Source organism: Dromiciops gliroides, chromosome 3, assembly GCF_019393635.1.
Source record: "Dromiciops gliroides isolate mDroGli1 chromosome 3, mDroGli1.pri, whole genome shotgun sequence".
Taxonomy (NCBI): Eukaryota; Metazoa; Chordata; class Mammalia; order Microbiotheria; family Microbiotheriidae; genus Dromiciops; species Dromiciops gliroides.
This window is the reverse complement of record NC_057863.1, coordinates 358,726,346-358,748,256: the sequence shown is the minus strand read 5'-3', so window position 1 is coordinate 358,748,256 and position 21,911 is coordinate 358,726,346. Positions and strand designations below refer to the sequence as shown.

Sequence of the window (21,911 nt, the reverse complement as noted above, 5' to 3'; positions counted from 1 at the left end):
CTTCATATAGGAAAAATGAGGACACCAAGTTGGATTTAAAAGGTATACTTAGGGGGCAGCTAGGTGGCCCAGTGGATAAAGCACTGGCCCTGGATTCACAAGGACCTGAGTTCAAATTCGGCCTCGGACACTTTGACACTTATTAGCTGTGTGACCCTGGGAAAGTCACTCAACCCAACTGCCTCACCAAAAAAAAAAAAAAAGACAAAACAAAATGGTATACTTAAACTGCTGTTAACTTTAACGCCTTTAGAGACATCACATTTCTTAGTCATCAGTCAACATTTCCTCTTTCCTAAAACAGAAGAAGAGTCTAACAGATAAAATATTTTATTTTTCATTTCTATGTCAATAAACCCCATGAGTAAAAAGAGAACAGGTCCTTCCCATTCCAAATAAGATGGCTATGAGGTTTCCCCATTTCCCCCCAACCCGTACTCCCTAGTGTTTCTGAAATTTCAGGATGTCTGGAATATCCTTCTAACTCAAACCCCTATAGTGCACTACAAACACCCACATCCGGAAGGAAGGGTTCTGGGATGGGGTGAAAACAGAGGCTAAGATAGGTCAGCACTTTGTAACAAGTGTCTGCGGTGCTCTCTGACCTCTCTCTGAGTTGCTAGAGGGCGATAAGAAGAGAATGATCTCTCCTTGAGTAGAAGTATGGCCCGTGGCAAAGATTCAAGCTTGGCTGAGATCAACTTCCCCTTCTCAGCTTGGGGGGATGAAGGATCCAGGTGTGAGGTTTGAGACAGAGAGATGTGTGGGGGCTCAGCTGAAGGTTAATGTCTCTGCATCTCCAGCTTGGGAGGTGGGATTGGATGGAGGAGTGGCTGCTTTCTTTCCTTCAGCCAAGGCTTTGAAATGCTAAGGAGAGAGAAGGTGGAGAATATTAGAGAGATGCCAGGAACTCATCACTTCATTCCCAAATAATTCTTTGGTGATGTCTTATAAAATCACTCAGAGGTTTGCTCCAAACTGTGACAAAGAAACTCCTTTTTCATATCCTGTCTTGCTTTTCAACTCCTCTAGCAATATCGTTTGTTTTCCTGTCTGTGCAAGAGCTCTCTGACCTCTGGCCAAGCTTCACCTGATGCTCCACACCGCCTCTCTTTTCTTCCCCTTCCCTCTAGAGCCCTGTACCATTTCTCCTTGGCCGGTCTCTGTTGTGTTGTCTTTGGATCGATTACTTGGCTGGGTCTAGATGTGTAGATAACACTGGAGAGTCATCCTTTACTGCCACAGCAGATTCTTATGGACATGGAGACCCCGGCCCTGGGTCTTTGCCACCTTGTAGTTCTCTCCACAACAGTCTCAGCTGGTCCTCAGTGCTAAGCTTACCTGAGAGTTCTTGAACTCAGAGTACAGGGAAAACAGCAGGTGAAGGGACTGAATCCGGCTTTTGTAGACAGGAATGTCCAGGATAGCTAAAATAAAAAATCCCTGGGAATAGGATCAAACTCAATTCTGGAAGTCCCAGGATAGTTATTAGCCATTTACCCCAGAGGACGTCATGCCATCTACACTGATGACACCTCTCTCTCCTGATCTGGAATAGCATTCCAAAGACCAGAACTCCAAAGATCATATATCCCCCCCCTAGGGAGTTAATTCGCTCATCTCAGGACCTACTGGTGGTGGGAGTAGGGAGGCAGGAAGCAGAGCTGCGTTGTCTGGAAAGAAGTAAAAACTCACCTAACCTGCTATATTGCCCGGCCCTAGCCAACCCTTCACACCCAGTAGACCACTGTGACACCTACTCTACCATACCCCTTTCTATTCCCTGTCCCGTTTTCCACCTCTTGATCTGAGATTAGTGATTATATTAATAGGGTAATGGCTTCTGGTAAGGATGTGACAGCTGACTATCCTTTGGCCCCATTCAACATTCCTGTCATTCTCAGACCCCATCTCCTTTTCCTGGGTGCCACTCTCCTTTATGTGCTGTCTCCCCTTATTAGCATGCGAGTCTTTTAAAGGCAGGAGTATCCCTAATAGAAGCATCAAGCTAACATCTAGCACCATGTCTAGCACATAACGGGCTCCTTTTTTCATTTATTCATGTTCCAGGACACTCTTCTTTCTGGAGGGGAAAATTCCATCTATCTTGAAAGAACATGACCATTTCATGATTTTTGTCCCCAGAAGGGATGGATTTCAGAGACTGGGGTGGGACAGAATGGAGCGGGGTGGGGGGTGGGAATTGCTCTTTGACCCAACAGCATCTAAGCTCAACTCCAAAAGACACAGTAGGTAACACAGAACAGTCTGCAGGGGTTAAGTGCTATTCTCCACAGGTAGCACTTGCCTCTTTATTAAGTGTTGGGAATTTCTGAAATTTAGGTGTAGGAGGAACAAAAGCTACTGAAACCAGAGTGAGAGGACAGCGGAAACTTACCACAAATTATGTCAATGTATTCTGCCAGGCTGCAATCAATGTCAGCTGTAGGCAGGCTCACCTGGAAAGAGAATGGGAGGAGTCATCAAAGGACTGAAGCTTGGGGATGCCCAGTGACCTCCTAACAGCTGAATTCAAAGGCTCTGTTTCAGTTCTGATCCTCGATGACCTCTCTAAAGCTTTGAACACCACTGATTCCTCTCTACTACCTGATATTCTCCTATCTCTTGGCTTCCAAGACACCACAGTCTCCCACGGAGTAGGGTCTATCCCTGCCTCTCTAACCACTGCTTGACCGGCTCCCCATGTCTCTATTGGAACACTTCATATAAGTGTTCTTTACGAATCTCTCCGTTAATGAATCTAAGATAACAATCCTAATGATGCAATACAGTCCTGTCAGCGCACATGCCCTTCCCTCAGTGCACTACTATTTCACCCACCTTGCCTAACAGCTCCTCAAATTCTGGGGACCACTCTTGCATCAGAGTGTCAATGTCTGGCATAGGCCTGGAAAGGCAGAGACAAATGTAAATAGGATGTACAGATTGATGACATCAGATCTGTGCCTAACAGAAGAGAAAGAGATCAGCCACCTTTCCCTTCCAATACCACCCTTTGCCCCACCCCAAAGAAAAATTCCCCCAATGGAAACATGTTCATTTCACCCAGAAGCTGGGATGGGAAGACCTAAGGGCAGCTTCCAATGTTCATTTAACTCAGTTCAACAAGCTTTTATTAAGAAGTTACTGTGCGATAAGGTTCTAGGGATACAAACACAAAAGGTAAAATAGGATCCCTTCCCCTCAGGGAGCCTACATTCTACCAACATGTTTGTAACATCTAAAGTTAATAGGTCAGACAGAAGCAAATCCCTTTTGAAGAGGGATAGGATGAAAGAAGATGGATAATAGAGTAAATATCATGGGGGGAAACAGTGAACAATAGAAATGATGAAAAAGAGAAAAGGGAGAAATTTGTACAAAAAAATTTATAGCAACTCTGTGGTGGCTAAGAATTGGGAATCGAGGGAATGTCCATCAATGGAGGAATGACAGAAGAAGCTGTGGTATATGATTGTGGTGGAATGGTCTTGTGCTATAGGAAATGACAAACAGGATGATCTCAGAAAAACCTGGAAAGACTCATAGTGAAGTGAGCAGAGCTGGGAGGACATTGTGCATAGTAACAGCAGTATTGTTCAATGAGCAATTGTGAACGACTTAACCACTCTCAGCAATGCAATGATCCAAGATAATCCCAAGGAACTAATGAGGAAGCTTACTATCCACCCCCATAGAAAGAACTGATAAAGAGAGTGCTTGTGGATTGTACATGTATAACCTGGTTGATGTCTTGTGGAGGGGAGAGGAAAGGGAGGGAGGGAGAGAGGAAGAAAAATCTGGAACTCTAAATCTTATGAAAATGAATGTTGAAAACTACCCTTACATGTAACCAGAAAAAAATAAAATAAATATTTGTTGCAAAATTTTAAAAAAGGAAAAGGAAAAGAAAAAAATAAAGTTAATAAGTAAATAAAAAATAATTTGAGGAAGGAGAGAGTACTGACAACTAGGGAGAACAGAAAAGGCTGAGGCATTGAGACACCCTGAGGAAGAAATAGGAGGCAGCATGTTTGAAGCAAGCAAAACTACCACTATTACCTTGACCACAATCTCCCCTTCAACTCTAATAGGGTCAGCCTATAACCCTGAATCCAAAAGCCTTAGGAAAAGGAGTACCCCCTAGACCACTGGCCTTGCTTTTAGCCTGGGCCTTACAGCCCTTATCTAGGGGAACAACTACTGTAGAGAAGGGTTCTATCTTCCTTGCCACCAAAAGCTAACCAACTGACACCAACAAGTAGGTAGGCCCAAAAACACCCCCAGACCATTTCCTGCTTCCAGTCCAGCCCTGAAGTCATCTTCATGGGAAGCAACTCTGTTGGAGATGTGGCTTGGCAACTGCTTCTGTAGGTACTATGGCCACAGCTACTGAAGACCCAAAAAAGAAATTTCTCATCATCAAGTTGGCATTATCAGATGATTAAACCTTAGAAAATGATATGATTTTATCAATGGAAATAGCAGTGAAGAAGATACTTTACCACTTGCTTTGCTATATTAGGGCTTCTTAAACTTTCCCACTTGCAATCCCTTTTTTCCTGAGGAATTTTTACGTGACCCTAGGGTATATGTAGGTATATAAAATAGCTATACAAATCAAACATTTACTGTTGCGAAATTTTTTGCAACCCCCACATTCAGTTATGTGACCCCATGTGGTATTGTGACCCACAGTTTAAGAAGCTTTGCTCTATATGACTCTGTACTTTCTATCTGACTTGCATGTGAAAACTTCTATATGCACTCTCTCCCTCCACCATCAGAATGTGAGTTCCTCAGTTCTGAGTTCCTACCTCACATCCATCAGATTGGCAAAAATAACAAAAAAGAAAGTGACAACTGACAGAGCTGTGGGAAAACAGGTGCATTAATGCACAGTTGCTGGAGGTGTGAATTGGTCCTGCCACTCTGGAAAACGATTTTGAACTACTCCCAAAAAGCTATTAAACACCATGACTCAGAGATACAACTACTACCCCAAAGACAGCAACAAAAGAGGAAAAGGCCCCATATATACAGAAATGCTTGTAGCAGCTCTTTTTATGGTGGCAAAGAATTGGGAAATAAGGGGATACCCATCAACTAGGAACAGCTAAACAAATGATGCTATATGAATAGAATGAAATGTTAATGTGCTATAAGAAATAATGATGTGGATGGTTTCAGAGAATCCTGGGACTGAACTGAGGAGAGTCAGAAGAACAATTTATGCAATAATAAGAACACTGTAAAGATAAATAAGTTTGAAAAACTTAAGAACTCTGATCCATGAAATGACCAACCTTGATTCCAAAGACTGAATAGGAAATATATTATCCAGCCTTCTTGATACAGAATGAAAAGTGTGTATGTGTATAGAACAAGGCCAATGTGTTCATTTAAAAATATTTTTGGTTGCATATTCATTAAAAAAGTTTTTTTTCCTCAAATTGGGGGAGGATGATGGTAGAGAAAAAAGATTTTTGTTCATTGAAAGAAAGTTAAATTGAATTGGAAGTAAAAAAATACCATGTTTCCTTCTTTCAGCAGAGATATAGGTGACTACAGATGTGGAAATTAGTGTACGTGATCAGACTGCTGTGTCAGTTGGCTTTGCTTCTTTTTCTTTGGTGCTTGGCACATAGTTGTTACTTAATAAATATTCACTAAATTGAACCGATTGAACTCCATGTCCACTCTCTGCATAAAGGTATGAGGATTGCCAGAAGACAGACTGGAAGACTACTTTGGGGATCCTGACCTGGTGTAATGAACAGTGGCTGGGGGCTTGGAACGGTGCAGCTCTGAGATGCTCTCTATCCATGTGTCAATAGCTTTGGGATTCTTTTCTGCATCTTCTAGGCTTTTCACCTTCATTTGTTGCTAGAAAAAGGAAGGGAAAGTTGAAGTGATGGGTGGGTTGTCTCCCTCAAAGCCACAACTTTTGCTGAGCAGTGAGGGGCTAACTCATCTTTCCTACTGCTACATTTTAAAAATTGGGCAGCTGATGATAAGGCAAATGTGTCAGCAGCTGAAGTAAAGTCATAGGAAACTCTCTGGAGATCCTTGCTGGAGCCAGTGCTAACCAACCTAGGGACAGTCAGTTAATTCTGTGAATGCCCAGTGGGCTTTTCATCCCCCACCACTCTGGGCGGGAAACCCTTCCAGGCTGGAGCCTTACTGTGATGTTGTGCTGCTTGGAATTCTCTGTCAGCCAGAGGGAAAGTACTGTAGGGTCAGACTGCTTTGTAGATGGCTCATCCAATACCAATAAACCAAGGTTGTCAGGCTTCCCATCAGGACGTGGCACCTGACGTAGAAAAGAAAAAGGAGGGATGGCAACTAGCCAACAGGCACAGGGGGTAAGCTTACCTGGCTATTTTGGAAAAGCTGATGGAAAAGGACTGTAGCAGATTACCATAATCATTCTCAAGCACACATTACAAAGTCAAAGACTTTTTGTATGGTGCTACTAAAAATATTATATATTGAAAGAGAACTACACATACACAATTCCTGTTTTCTATGAGTTTACAACTTAACACACTCAGTAATAATGCATGTATAAGTAAAGAACATAAACATAACAAAAGTAGGAAACGTATGTCTGTGTATATGTACATGCATACACACATACAGAATTACACATCAGCCATAAGTGAAATTTGAGGTGAAAAGCAAAGATAAATGGAAGGCACTTTGTCCATTATTGGAATATAAAGTGTGTGTACTGAAGGAAACAGCTAAAAACATTCTAATTCTAGTCAAAACAGAGTCATGAAAATGATCAGTTTTTGTTGGTTTCTTGGAGAAGTGTGTTCTGAGATCGGTCTGACTGGTAGAGGAAGAACACCTTGATTAGTAGATGAAGACAGGGACAGGAGATTTAGGCTTCTGAACCTTCGGCTAGTAAAAATAGTTACTACTGATCAGATGAAATGAAGGCATCTGAGATGGGCAAAATCTGGAAAGAGATTTTTAGACTGTACCTTTAAGAAGGCGTCAATATCCCCAACAGCTGGAATAAAGTCTGGAATGAAAGGTTTCAGTTTGTGGTCCAGATCAATTAGCTGGGGTGTGTACCTAAGAGATACCATCACAGGAAGGTAGAGATATAAACATAAGCAGTTAACTGTCATTAGTAAATCATAAAGAACAGGGGTTCTTAACCTGAGATTCATGAACCTGTTTTCTAAAAAATATTTTTGATAACTATATAATAATAATACATAATATAATGGGTGTTCTTTGTAATCTTATTTATTTAATTGCATTCATTTAAAAATATTATTCTGTAAAGGGGTGCATCGGTTTCACCAGACTACCAAAGGGGTTCCAGACAAAAATTATTTAGAACCCCAGTGCTTCAGAAGGATGAACCCCGCTAGGAATGGGGAGGAATATGGTGATAAACTAGCTACTTACCTAGTGATATACTGGAAAAGCTCTTTAATTTCAGCAGAGACTGGTAAATGCTCATAATCTGCAGGGTCATAGGCACTGAAGGAAAGAACAAGATATCCAAGACTGGCAGGAAGGAGTGGTGTGATACACTGTTCTATAACTACAAAGTATGGATTCCTACACTAGCCACTGCTTCACCTGGCCCTTCTATTCTTTTTTTTTTTCCTCGGGGCAATGGGGGTTAAGTGACCTGCCCAAGGTCACACAGCTAGTACGTGTCAAGTGTCTGAGGTCGGATTTGAACTCAGGAACTCCTGAATCCAGGGCCGGTGCTTGATCCACTGTGCCACCTAGCTGCCCCCCTTCTATTCTTAAGTGGGTTTGCAAGGGTGCTCTAAGACTGACTCAGCAGATGAAGAAGTATGCCTTCTGCCTCTGAGCAGAGCGGGGACAGACTATATGTGCAGAGTGAGACATATACTTCAGACACGGCCATTATGTTCACACGTTGATTTATTTTGTTTGCTTATACTTATTTGTTATGAGAGGGCTTCTATAGAGGATGGAGAGGGCAAATTAGTGGGAAGAGACATGGATGGAAAAAATAATCATTTTAAACATATAGACAGTTTTGACCATTTACATATGGATTATCCATTTTGTTAATCACCCACAGTGAACAGTTAATGATAGGCTGGCTTCTTGCCCTTTAAGAAATATGCTAGGTGGCACAGTGGATAAAGCACCGGCCCTGGATTCAGGAGGACCTGAGTTCAAATCCAGCCTCAGACACTTGACACTTACTAGCTGTGTGACCCTGGGCAAGTCACTTAACCCCATTGCCCCGCAAAAAAAAAAAAAATTAATATGCTTCTATATCACCTCACTGCCAGCAATTGTGTTCTCAGGGATAGCAAATTCTTTTTAACAAAAACTAAAAACTACTTTTTTACCCAAAAAAACAAGAGTTTCCAGTCTAAGGCCAAGCAGAAATTATCTTTGGACTATCTAGAATTTTTCAATTTCATACAATTATTCCCCTATATGCTCACACTTAATAGTATATACTGTTGATCTTTTTTCATTTAAAAATTTTTTTATTATAAATTTAAGTTATCAACAGACATACCAATAAAGAATGAAAAAGAAGATTGTATGTGAAACTGTGAACCAGTTATTTGCAATTTGTTTTATTTAAAGCGTATGTTAAATTTAATAAGGTAGCAACAAAATTTCCATTTGTTTCCCTTTCTAAACTTTTTTTAAAACTTTGTATTCTTTATGTTTTAGTGATCCTTTTTCCACACCTTTAACCAGATGTCTTCCCAGGTCTTGAAGAGGTGAAGGCACAATAATTTTGAGAGGATATTTTCCTTTGGCTTGGGTATCAGCCATAGGAAATCTTTCCTTACCCTTCCAAGGGGGCACCATGCTCTTCATCATCATCATCTTCATCAGAGTCGGTTTCAGATGAATCATCATCTTCATCTTCATCCTCATTCTCACTGAAACCACGCTGAGTGGCCAACTGAGTTGTCTTTTTCTTCTCCTGAGTAGGAGCAGACAGAGAGAGGATCAGAGCATTTGCAGCAAAGGCTTTATGGGACCCAGTGCTCTCTCTCCTCCCTCTAACCACCATCCCCGCTGACACCCAATCACCAGGGGAAGGAAAGAACTCCCCTGAGAGGGCTGAAGGAAGGACTTGGGTTCTCCTCTGTCCCCTGCTCTAACTAGGGTCCCCACTTTTCACTGCTATTTTCCATTCCTTTTCTGGGTTGTGAAGTTGGGGCAAAGATTTGAACAATTCTGTCGTCCACATTTGTTATTCAGGAGCTTCCAAGAGTCCTGTGCAAATTTTATTTAACTTTAGCCAATCTCGATTCTGAATCCTGACCAGCAGTTCCAGAAAATGTAATTTTTCAATTCAGTCACTTGTTCAGCTGCTATTTCCCTTCCAGATGAGGTGCTTACCCTAGCCATACTTCCCTTTTCTCTCCCCTTAAGTAGTTAAATACACAATCTTAAATGCTCTATCCCAACATCAGAGATCATTTGCTCCTTGGCATTGCCACCTACCTTTCTGAGCTTCTGGCTCCCTATATACCATCCCACCCTCTCAGGTCCACGGGAAGGGGCGTGGTGGCGCTTTGGGCTTGCAGGGGCAGGAGGGGCAGGGTCCGAGTCTTTGCCTCTGTGGCCTGGGGGCTGTGGGATGCCCTCCCTCGGGACCTGAGGGATGACCATTCAAATAGCCCCCTTTAAAAGTAGGTTTTGAAATCTCGGTTTCCGTAGGCTTATATTGAGGTTAACTGCTGTATGGCTCCAGTCTGTTTTTAATTACTTAATCTGTTTCTTTGATTGTGAAGTACCTATTGGCATATAAAATTGTGACATATGTTACAAAACAACATAAAAACTACTTTCGGTTTGGCTTTCCTTTATAAATGATAAAACCAGAAATAACATTACACATTAACTAACTAAGGTTGATTCTAACTTAGCAGTGACTTGCATGATAGCCAAAGGCACAGTAGAGTTCATTTGGTTACTATGCCCCAGTGGTCTACAGTTACTTAGAACATGCTAACATATATTTCTCCTACCTCCTAACTTGCTAAATTTGCTCTTGGTTACACAGATAACAATTTTAGGGTTTAGGGGAGGGAAGATTTTAAGGAAAAGTGGTTCTATTTTTAGAACTATTAAAAATAGATACTCTATGCTACTTCAGGAAGCATATTGTATTGGAAAGATGATTGAGCCTAAAATGTTCATTTAGTGTTGAAAGACAAGAAGAAGGAAGGTAATCCAAAAACTGGGTGACTGTCTTAGGAAACCTGGTAATTTCTCTTGTGCCCAACCCTCCAAACTTAGGTGTTATATCCAGGTCCTTGAATTTGTATTAGTCTGTGTGATGGATTCCAGATTTCAGGGCAAGAAAGGTCTGGTGACTTTGTTTGTTTTTTGTTTTTTGTTTTTAATTTTTGCAGGGCAATGAGGGTTAAGTGACTTGCCCAGGGTCACACAGCTAGTTAAGTGTCAAGTGTCTGAGTCTGGATTTGAACTCAGGTCCTCCTGAATCCAAAGCCAGTGCTTTATCCACTGCGCCACCTAGCTGCCCCCCAAGGTCTGGTGACTTTGTAAGCAACAGGAGAATGTCTAAAATGTGCCTTTTGACTGCAATTTTAAAAAAATTCCCAAATGTCTTCACAATGCTACCCATCTGATAAATGTAAAATCCAAACCCCCAAAAAGAAAAATTATGGTTTCATGGCCATACTGTTGCCATACATTCCTTGAAGTTAAAGCAGCTGGCGGAACCACCTTGAACGGATATTGAATTTTCTCCTTTCTGTCATTTTGTGAAATATGCTTTTGAAATGACATGTTGCTAAAAGTTTTTTCATGCAAATTCTTTACTACTTTAATTCTGTGTATCTTGATTTCTGAAGGCATTAACAAGCATGCAGAATTATTTGCTAAATGTGAATATATAAATTGTTTAAGTAAGGCTATCCCAATTCCTAGAGTTGAATCAAATTACAGAGTAGATCTTGTCCCCCTCTTGCTTACTTAACTTCAGGAGAAAGTTGATATTCATCTGTTTTTCTTGAATCTGAATATGATAATTTTCTATCCTCTAAGTGTAACAGGCAAAAAGGCATCTAGGCTCAATGGCTCCAAACTAAACAACTTTTCCATCAAGTAAGGTAATCTCCACATACTCCTCCAAATGAAGGGAACAACAAGTCCTTTTCCTTTCATCCAAACTATATTTGTGAAATTTTTCATCAAAAGTTCAGCTGTAATTTGAGACTTTTCCTTCCCATAACTAGGCTTTAAAAAATCCTCTTTTCAAGACACTTGATTCTGACTTCCCTATCCTGCCTCAAAGGGGCAATCAATAAATGCTGATAAATATGCTAGTGTTACTTTACAGTAAGCGATGGAATATCAAAGCAGAAATTCCACAAAATGAGCTGTGAGTTAACAAGTACCTTATTGTTCTCTTCTTCATATTCATCACTGCTGTTGTCAGCCATGGTTTTGGGAGGGAGACGTGAAGACAGAGGAAGTCCTAAAAGAAGTAAAGATCCTTTAAAATTCAACCGCCCACTATCGTCACTTAAGATGTATTAAGATTCTATCAACATGGAATAAGGATTGGGAGTGAAATAAGGATGCCTGCTTTTCCCACAATTATTTGATATCGCTCTGGAAATAATAGCAAATTCAAAGTATAAAGACAGGTAAAGAGGAGATGAAACTATTTCTAGTTGCTAATCGTATGATGATATACTTGGAAAATCCTAGGTATAAAGCAAAGATACTAAATGAAACAATTAATAGCTTCAGTTTCTTTTCTTTTCTTTTTTTTTTTGCAGGGCCATGGGGGTTAAGTGACTTGCCCAGGGTCACACAGCTAGCAAGTGTCAAGTGTCTGAGGCTGGATTTGAACTCAGGTACTCCTGAATCCAGGACCAGTGCTTTATCCACTGTACCACCTAGCTGCCCCCTAAAAGCTTCAGCAAAGTTTTGAGCTACAAAATGAATCCTCAAAAATCAACAGTACTTCTATGGAATAACAAAACCCAAGAAGCAAAAATAGAATGGGAAATCTCATTCCAAATAACTATAAAATCCATATGATCCTGTGGACCACAGCACACCAATACTATCCATGTGGTTTTCTTGGGAAAGATACTGGAGTGATTTGCCATTTCCTTCTCCATTGGATTAAGGCAGAGGTTATATGACTTGCCCATGATGACACAGCTAGTAAAGTGTCTGAGAATGGATTTAAACTCTGGCCTTCTTGTCTCTAGGACCCGTGTTCTATTCACTGAGCCACCTAGTGGCTGGGATATTACTGTGCTGTAAGAAATGTATGTGATGAATACAGAGAAGCATGGAAAATTCAACATGAACTGATACAGACTGAAGTAAGGAGAGTCAAGAAAATAACATACATAACAAATAAAACAATGTAAATGGAAACAACCACATATCAAAAGAATAAAAGTAAATTAACAAAATTATAAAGCTCAAGCATGGGGGCAGCTAGGTGGTACAGTGGATAGAGCACCGGCCCTGGAGTCAGGAGGACCTGAGTTCAAATCCGACATCAAACACTTAACACTTACTAGCTGTGTGACCTGGGGCAAGTCACTTGACCTCAACTGCCCTGCCCCCCCCAAAAAAAATCTCAAGCATGACTTGAAAGAGATAATGAGAAGATATTCCCAACCCACTCTTTGTGGAGATGGGAGGTTCACAGGTATAACACATTACATATATTTTTAGAAATTTTCCAATGTATCAATCGATTTTTTTTGTACAAAAATATAGTAGTTTTTTTTGTAGCAGCAAAGAATTGGAAACTGAAGGGATGCCCGTCAATTGGGGAATGGCTAAACAAGTTGTGGTATATGACTGTAATGGAATAATATTATACTATAAGAAATAACAAACAGGTTGATTTCAGAAAAACCTGGAAAGATGTACATGAACTGATGCAAAGTGAACAGAACCAGGAGAACATTGTACTCAGTAATAGCAATATTGTACGATGATCAACTGTGAATGACCTAGCTATTCTCTGCAATACAATCATCCAAGACAATTCCAAATGACCTACCTCCAGAGAAAGAACTGATGGAGTCTGAATGCACAGTATTTTTCACTTTATTTTTTTTTTGTGGGAATTTTTTTTTTGGTCTTTGTTGTCTTTCACATCATGAATAATAGGGAAATACATTTTGCATGATTGTAAATGGATAACCGATGTCAAATTCCTTACTGTCTCAGGGAAGAAGGAGGGTGAGGGAGGAAGGAATTTTGTAACTCAATTTTTTTTAAATGTTAAAAACTGTCTTTACATGTAATTGGGGGAAAATAAAATATTAAAAATTGCTCTTTGTTATATGGGATGACGCTGGGAAGGGAGAAAAATGTACTTTTTAAAGAATTTTTTAAAGTAAAAAAGCAAATGGCTAAAAAGCAAACAAACAAAATCCTTAGGGTTTTGAAAAAGACTGTTCCCTCTCACTCTCTTGAATGGTGTAGGCAGACTCTGCTTGGTCCTGTCCCTTTTGTAGTCTAGCTGCCATTGCTGCTGCTTTTCTAGATGGGGTGGCTAAGGCTAGGCCTCACTCTTTGCCAGAACCTTTGCTTCTGGGGTGGTTCACTTCTGGGTGGCTCAGTGTAAGTTTTGGTCTTAGCCTGGTCTTTGTCTCTTTTTCCTTGTACAATTCCGAACCAGAAGTTGGCTCCATCCCCTGTTGTGGCCCCCAGTGCTTTTCTGCCTGGCTGATTTGCTGGCCCGGTGTTCCACTATGGCTCTGGCAGGCCGCCCACCAGCTGCACTACCCCCATCACCTGCTGTGGTTACAGCACAGGCTTCCCAGGAACTGTGGCGTCTGCTTCCCCTGGCTTATCTCCCTCAGTGTATATGGGCTTCTGGCAGTCTTCTTATGGAGTCTTGTTCCATTAGGGGAAGTTTACTGACATTTCTTTTGGGTTTTCTTTACCAGTGCTCCATCTGATACGCTCTGTTTAGAACTCTGTTTGAGCATTCTGGGTATAGCTTGGCGTTTCTAGGACCTTTCACATCACCATCTTTTTTTTTCTTTTTTGTTTTTTAAGTGAGACAGTTGAGGTTAAGCGACTTGCCCAGGGTCACACAGCTAGTAAGTGTTAAGTGTCTGAGGCCGGATTTGAATTCAGGTACTCCTGACTCCAGGGCCAGTGCTCTATCCACTGTGCCACCTAGCTGCCCCTCTCACATCACCATCTTAAAACCACTTTGCTAAGCACTATATAAATATGAATCATTACTGAAGTTCTGAAAAGTTGTAAAGGCAGCAGAGTAGCTGGACACAGTGCAATGAAGAGCTCTCCCCCCAAACTTCTCCAAATAGATCTAGAAAATGCACCAGACCAAGTCCTGATGGGGAAATCCAAGAAAAAGCCACAATGAATCATTTTCCTACTTCAGACTGACAAAGGAAGACACAGAGATCTGCGGACTGGGGACAAGGCCCAGTATGGAGTATACCCCACAGGGAGCAAGCACAACAGTGCTCAAAGAGAGTCTGTGTAACATGGCAAGCAGGGGTCCCAGACCCATATGGGGCACTGTGACAGGGACAGGTTCATACTGGCATTGGGTAGGAGATCCCAGGAGAACACAACACTCAAAACCTCCAAGAAAGAAGCAATAGGACCAGTCCAGACCTTCCCTTCAGATATGCAGAACCTGGCCCTAACATCAAGTCTTAAGTTAAGAAGTAGGATATTAGAATGAACAAATAAACAAAGAGAATCCTACCATAAATTATAGTGACCAAGACACTCAAGACACAAACCCAGAAGAAGAGAATGACCCCAAAGCAGCTACAAAGTCTCAAAGAAAAACACAGTTTTAGCAACAATTCAACTAAAACTCCTGGAAGAGATAAAATGAGAATGAAATGAGATAATGTGCTTTGCAAACTTTAAAGTACTACATAAATGTCTGCTATTCCAAATCTAGGGCATTGTTAATAAATATAAATCTATGATCCTATGTTGTGACTGGTCATCCGCATTTACCTTTCTACTGTACCAGTAAATCATGAGACTTGGATTCTGATCTCAAAAATAATTTCAAGGGGCAGCTAGGTGGCACAGTGGATAGAGCACTGGCCCTGGAGTCAGGAGTACCTGAGTTCAAATCCAGCCTCAGACACTTAACACTTACTAGCTGTGTGACCTTGGACAAGTCACTTAACCCCAATTGCCTCACTAAAAAAAAAAATAAATAAAATAAAATAATTTCAAGCTCTTCTCTGAGCTATGGGACAGTGGCAAGTCATTCAACCCAGCTGGATTGCAGTTTCTTTATCCATATAAGGATTGGGGAGGGGTGTGTGTGTGTGTGTGTGTGTGTGTGTGTGTGTGTGTGTGTGTGTGTGTACACTGAATGAATCAATCCCCACTTAAGTAACCAACAAAAAATACAGATCTTTAGAATGCTTTTGAAGTGCTTGATATGTGCTATGCGTTGTGAAAAGACCAAGGATCCAAATAAAAGCAATCAAAACAGTCACTGTTGTCTAGGAACTTATATTTTAATGAGGGAATAAAAAAAATAAACAGGGAATGGTGAAGATGTAAGAGGCACAAGTGGAGGTATGGTGAGGAGACAGCAGTGAAGTGGTGTGAAGGCGTGGGGTCCAGCTAGATAAGGGAAAAGCTTACTTATAAGAACCAGGGCACCCAAGGGTAGCATAGGTAGAGGACAGGGTTCTAGTGAAAGGGAGGTGGAAAGGTCTAGAGATAACAGAAGTAGCTAATTAACTCTGGCTAGCTGTTATCAATTAATAATCAAGGGGAACATCAATCAATAATCAATGGGAAAAGCACTGGTGGGCACTTGTGAGCTATAGTATCAGATACTCCTCATCGAATCAGGGTCCCCCATAATTCTTGAGAGGAGAATTGGCAGCTGACCTCTGGGGACCCAGACTGCCAATGTGTGTAGGATCCGCAGGGTAGTTCTAGTGCTCATATTACATATAAAATGGGGGTGGAGATTCTATCACATACTATCAATTCTTTCTTTTGTAGTAGTTTTTTTCCCCCATGGGTAATGAATTCTTTTTTCCTTTGAACTAATTTACTCTAAATTAAGAAATTACTGAGAACCGAATAAGTAGATAATTTCATTGTATTTTCCAGTCTAAAAATAAAAAAAGGTGGGGACTAAATTAATGCTGTAATCTAACAATTTTAGTTTTTTATGTTAACCTAACTAAAATAGTTTATTTGCTTTCTTTCTTTTTAAACTAATTACTCATTTACAAGTAAAATAGTAACAAAAAATTTAAATTCACTCTAATTGCTAATCTATTTAAAATAAAACAATGGAAGCATCTGTGTTTTTGAGTGGTAGTTATTTTTTTCTTTGTTTGTTTTTTTTTAGTGAGGCAATTCGGGTTAAGTGACTTGCCCAGGGTCACACAGCTAGTAAGTCTCAAGTGTCTGAGGCCGGATTTGAACTCAGGTACTCCTGACTCCAGGGCCGGTGCTCTATCCACTGTGCCACCTAGCTGCCCCGTGGTAGTTATTTTTTCCTAGTCTCGGAAAAATATCTCCCAAATATCTGCAATTAATCTGTTGGACTAGAAATGGAACACTCCTTAATAAATTCATGAATACCTGTTTTTATTAACTTTGTTAATAAAATAATAATTTAGTTTCAAGATTACATGGAAATTAATGTATTAAAATGCATCCTGTAGCTTCTAAAAAGGAAATATCTCCCTTTTTTTTTTTTTCTGCAGGGCCATGAGGGTTAAGTGATTTCCCCAGGGTCACACAGCTAGTAAGTGTCAAGTGTCTGAGGCTGGATTTGAACTCAGGTCCTCCTGAACCAGGGCCAGTGCTTTATCCACTGCGCCATCTAAGTGCCACTGGAAACAGCTCTTTTTAAATTGTAAAGAATACATACTAAGGTTAGAACAAACAAAAATATGGATATTTTAGAGAGGAAAAACTGTTTAAATAGAATTGCTGTATTCCTGAATAGTGACTGAAATGGCCAGTATGTAGAGGACATAAAAATATACTTGGATTAACAACTCACATGTATTTATTTGATTTCATTCTATATGGGAGACAGTTATAACACATAATATGTCACAGTTTGTAGAAGCAAAAAGCTGGAAACAACTTACATGCCCATCAATTGGATATTGGCCCTAATAGTATATGAAAATGACAGAATATTAGTATGCTATAAACAATGAATTTGAGGAATTTGGAGAGAAACAGGGGAAGACTTATAGAAACAAATAAGAGCCAGAACAATATAAACAATGACTATAATAACGTCAATAAAGACGGGGATAAAAGACAACAGAAACCAGGTCATATGTGACCACTGATATTGGTTTCGGATGATATGGTGCTGGAACACATCGATTTTAGTAAAGAAAGTAGGTACAGAATATTATATACTCTACTGGTCACAACTACTGCATTGGTAGGTTTTACTTAAGTATTTTTTTATTTCTGTTAGTAGAATGGGTAGGTTCCTATATTAGTGAATGTGGTATAAAAATCAAAATTCATTAAAAAAAATCTTATTTCATAGTGTGGAAACTGACTTCAGATAGGATGTAGTTGGCAACCTATCTGTAACTTAAAATCTTCAAGCTGCCTGAGGTTAAGAAAAGTTAAGTGACTTGCCAAGGGTCATAAAGCTAGTAAGTATCAGAGGCAGGATCTGAATCCCAAGAATTCCTGACTCCAATCCAATACTCAATCTACTATATCACTCCTGCCTCTCTTAAAAAATATACTAAAAATGAAAAAAAATATAGTAATTAATATACTGTGTAATGCCGACTAAGACTTATGTTGTGAGGAAATAGAGTAAGATATGAACTTAACCCTAACTGGGGAAGCAGCTGGATTTTAAGGCCTAAGAGAGCAAAGATAATCTTGGCTAAACACACTTTATCTCCTCTATCACCTAGCATAATGATCTGCACACAACTGGCAGTAGACTACCCTAATTTCACCCCAAATAGCTTTTCATAAATGAAAGTGTTCTGACTTCCTTAAGTTTTCCTAGAGCATTTTGTCTGGATTTCTCTTTTACCCTCTTTACTCCCTACATGTCCCAGCTCCCAGAAGTCAAGGATCATGTCATTTTTGATCCTGGCATTTCTTGTCCCTAGCAAAGAATTTTGCATTATCAAAGGCACTTAAGTGCTTGCTGATGTTGAATCTGACAGGCAAAAAATAGCATCTAGTCAAGTGACGATTTGTGTGGTACAAATTGTTAAAGAGGTAGAAGCTCAGAGGCATGTAGACAGTATAAACCCTATTTTACAGATGAAGAAACTGAGGCTAAGAGAAGTTAATTGATTTGCCCAGGGATCATACAAGTAGTAAGCATCAAAGTCAGGATTCAAATCCAGATCCAATGACTCCAAGAGTTCTTTCTACAATATTCTGAAAGCTGAAGGAGCCAAGCAAGGCTTCATCAATGACGAAGGACTTGACCTGGGTCTTCTTGTATAGGTAGGATTCGAATGGGCAAAGGTCAAAGAGAAGATAAGGGAAACATGAGTCACACGTAAGGTCCCACATGGATGGGACCTTAAAAATCTTCTAGTTCAACTTACTCAGTTTTACAGAGGAGGATATTGAAGTTTCAAGGAGGTTTCATGATTTGCCCAACATAAACCAAAGAAGGCGTAGAGGCAGTATTAGGTATGATAAAGAAGGTACCTGTTTGAGAGCAGTGATAATTTAAGTATAGACAGGTAGGGTAAGGTAAAATATTAGAGGGTCTTGAAAGCTAAGGAGTTGGGGAATAGCTGAACTATTAGAACATATGGATGTAATGGAATACTGTTGTGTAGTAACAAATGATCAAAGGGATGATTTCAGAGAAATCTGGGAAGTCTTGTATAAACTGATGAGAGTGAGGTAAGCAGAGCCAGAAGACCAATTTATACAAGAACAACACCATAAAAACAAATAATTTTAAAAGATTTAAGATCTAATCAATGCATAGTTCATTTTAATTCCAGAGGACTCATGATGAAGAATGCTACTTACCTCCCAACAGACAGATAATGGAATAAGACATATTTTTGGGATACTACCAATATGAAAATTTGTTTTGCTTGATTATACATATTTATTATAAGCAGTTTGTTTTTCCTTTTTTCCTTTCCAGTGAGGGAGAAAGGTGGGAGGGAGAGAAAATAAATTCTTGTTAATTGAAGAAAATAAAATCAAATGAAAAAGAAAGCTAAGCAGTGTTTAGACATGCTGTAGGAGCACCAAGCCAAGAAAACTCAGTTTGGCATCACAATGAAGTAGAACAGTGACTAAAATCAGGGAGGATGTTTCCTCCCTCACTTTGCTAGTGAGAAAAATGAGATGCTGACATGTGAAATAACTTTATCCTTAATGTTACCAAATTCTAAGTTCAAAAAAGTTAATTATTAAGGGGGCAGCTAGGTGGCGCAGTGGATAGAGCACCGGCCCTGGAGTCAGGAGTACCTGAGTTCAAATCCGGCCTCAGACACATAACACTTACTAGCTGTGTGACCCTGAGCAAGTCACTTAACCCCAAATGCCTCACTAAAAAAAAAAAAAGTTAATTGTTTGGAGAATGCCCACGAATCCACCCTGTTCTTTAATTTGAGAGAAATCATTCTTTTCTTACCTTGATGCCGTGGGGTTGGAGTGTAAATGCTCGCAACCTCTTCAGAGTCATTAATCTCTAGACTCTCATCATATGGCTGGTTTTCTACGACCTTGGTCTGTGCAAAAAAAGAAATGATTATGCGGCTCATGGTGATGAACCTGACAAAGTTTACATTTCCCCCAAAAGCACGGGTCCTCTCCCCTATCCCAGTAAACAGCTATGTAGAAAATTCTCCGCTAAAGTTTGTTTCTTTGTTTTTCCTCTGCTACAAGTCAAGCAGTGCAATGGGGCGTGGGCTCCGGGGTTGGCTGGAGGAGGGAGAGGGAAGCTTGGGGGGAGGGGGATAAAAGACCACCTATACTAGCAATGTCGCTTCAGAAACCTGTAAGATACGGTCATCCCAGCCCAAGGGTTTCCATGGCGATGTCCTCTGGTTCAGTTTATCCCCCCATGACTGTTGGGAGTTTCTCAAAACTGAAGGGGTTCCTGGCCCCCCTCTTTGTCCCAGGGCCATCTCTGGGGGTAGTGGGGAACAAGTCTCCTGTTGGAGCCCCAAAGGGAGGAGGACTCCCATTCCCTCAGGCCCATCCTGAACTCCTAAATGCATCCCCCTCCCCAGGCAGGAAGCGTCTCTCCCGAAGCACGGAGGGAGGGGGGGTAGTCCTCTGTTGCTATGGAGACCGCAGGAGTTGCTACGGAGACACGGAGTCCTCCCGGGTTGTCTAGCATGAGGGGGGGACTCTCTAGCCTCTCCGTGCTGGATGGCTCACCTGCAGTCCTTCCGAGTCCGTCTCCTCCATTTGGAAAGGACTTGGGGGCCGAGAGCACCCGATTCACCCCAGCCTCAGGCCTAACGACGGTAAGAACCTCCAACCTCGGCAGCGAGTGTGTTGACAATCTTTAAGACGGAGGAGCCGTCGCGAGATTTCCTCGCCTTTCCGTTTGACCTCGTGACGGCTCTGGCCAAGCCTCCTTGGGGTTTCCCCACCCCCACTTCCCACTAGTCAGAGGCTTTCTCCGCGAGGCTTAGAAAGCCTAGAGGGGTCCGAGCCCCTCTGGGCGGCTTGGCCCGCGCATCGGTGGTTTCGGGAAATGAGTGTTTGGTGGCATCTAGCGGCCGACTTCAGGCAATGTCACTTTGGCCAGAGTCCAACCTGGAAATGCGGTTTTACAAGGTTTCAGATCGGGGATCGTTGGTCGTGCAACTTTTCCTAGGACAATCAGATTTTTTAAAATAGATATGCAAATCCTCCAGGGAAGAGTGAACGAAGGGAAAGTTCCAGACCACTTGAATCTACTAAACTTTGAAAGAGACAGGAGGGGAAAGAAAATCTCTGAAAATTCCTGAAAAGTCTAAAGAAAGTAAGGAAGTAGTTGAAAATTGGGGCATCAGGCGCATTCCTTCTTCCAGGCTGGATGATAACGATTCTGTAGGCACTTTTCCCTGACGTGCCACTTGTCCTGGATCTTGCCCCTCCGAGATGTATGCACCAGAATAGATATTTTCTTTTTCAGCTGAGATTGGCTTTAAGGAGTAAAATGAGTGGCAGCCACCAAATAACAGCACAAGCAATTCTTTGTTTCGGCCCCAGACAAAGATACTACGAAATGCTTGCCAGTCAGTCCCCAGTCCTATGAAAAGGTTAAAATATGCTGGCTTCCTATAAACAAAGTTCTTTTTAAGAAAAATACAGGGGGGCAGCTAGGTGGCACAGTGGATAAAGCACCGGCCCTGGATTCAGGAGTACCCGACTTCAAATCCAGCCTCAGACACTTGACACTTACTAGCTGTGTTAACCCTGGGCAAGTCACTTAACCCCCCCATTGTCCCCCCCCACACAAAAAAAAGACAAATACATTTTATTTTATTTTATTTTAAAACAAAAATCCACCTTTCCTCTCTCCCTTCCCAAATTAGGAAAAAAACCCCAAAACCCCTGATTCAAACATGTATAGTCAAGGAAAACAAATCACCATATTGGCTTATGTCTGTGTACACTGAGTCCATTCCATCTCTTTCAGAAGATGGGTAGCAAGTTTCACCATGAGTCCTATGAATTATGGTTGGTCATTTTGTTGATCCTAGTTCCCAAGTCTTCTACTACAGTAAACATTTATTTTTTTTTAGCTTTAGTTTTTAGTTTTTTTGGTTTTTTGCAGGGCAATGAGGGTTAAGTGACTTGCCCAGGGTCACACAGCTAGTAAGTGTCAAGTGTCTGAGGCCAGATTTGAACTCAGGTCCTCCTGAATCTGGGGCTGGTGCTTTATCCACTGTACCACCTAGCTTCCC

The 21,911-nt window shown here is 41.0% G+C and overlaps 1 protein-coding gene across 4 annotated transcripts; it reads right to left on the bottom strand.

The window, feature by feature from the left end:
* Positions 1 to 312: 312 nt before the first annotated feature.
* On the bottom strand, positions 313 to 20,684 carry IFT46 (intraflagellar transport 46). Of its 4 annotated transcripts, XM_043998520.1 has the most exons (13): positions 20,392 to 20,681; positions 19,640 to 19,736; positions 11,406 to 11,485; positions 9,484 to 9,636; positions 8,820 to 8,956; positions 7,429 to 7,503; positions 6,993 to 7,086; positions 6,185 to 6,313; positions 5,765 to 5,886; positions 2,842 to 2,908; positions 2,399 to 2,459; positions 1,342 to 1,427; positions 313 to 867 (listed from the first exon to the last, which is right to left on the bottom strand). In XM_043998520.1, the coding sequence occupies exons 1-13, from the start codon at positions 20,419 to 20,421 to the stop codon at positions 772 to 774; spliced, it is 1,227 nt and encodes a 408-aa protein (XP_043854455.1). In that variant the 5' UTR covers positions 20,422 to 20,681; the 3' UTR covers positions 313 to 771. The 4 variants fall into 4 exon arrangements, with proteins under 4 accessions (XP_043854455.1, XP_043854458.1, XP_043854456.1 ...); XM_043998523.1 differs by lacking the exon at positions 1,342 to 1,427 and having other exon boundaries at positions 20,392 to 20,684; XM_043998521.1 differs by lacking the exon at positions 9,484 to 9,636 and having other exon boundaries at positions 20,392 to 20,679.
* Between the last annotated feature and the right edge of the window lie 1,227 nt (positions 20,685 to 21,911).

Bases quoted from the DNA above. Each gene is read 5' to 3' on its own strand.
- IFT46 (XM_043998520.1), bottom strand. From the start codon at position 20,421: ATGGAGGAGACGGACTCGGAAGGACTGCAG. The intron at 5,887-6,184 runs GTAAGGCTCCAG...TCCTTTTTCTAG, and splicing joins CCAAGCAGCACAACATCACA to CAACAAATGAAGGTGAAAAG. The intron at 1,428-2,398 runs GTAAGTTTCCGC...TTTTTATTTTAG, and splicing joins ATACATTGACATAATTTGTG to CTATCCTGGACATTCCTGTC.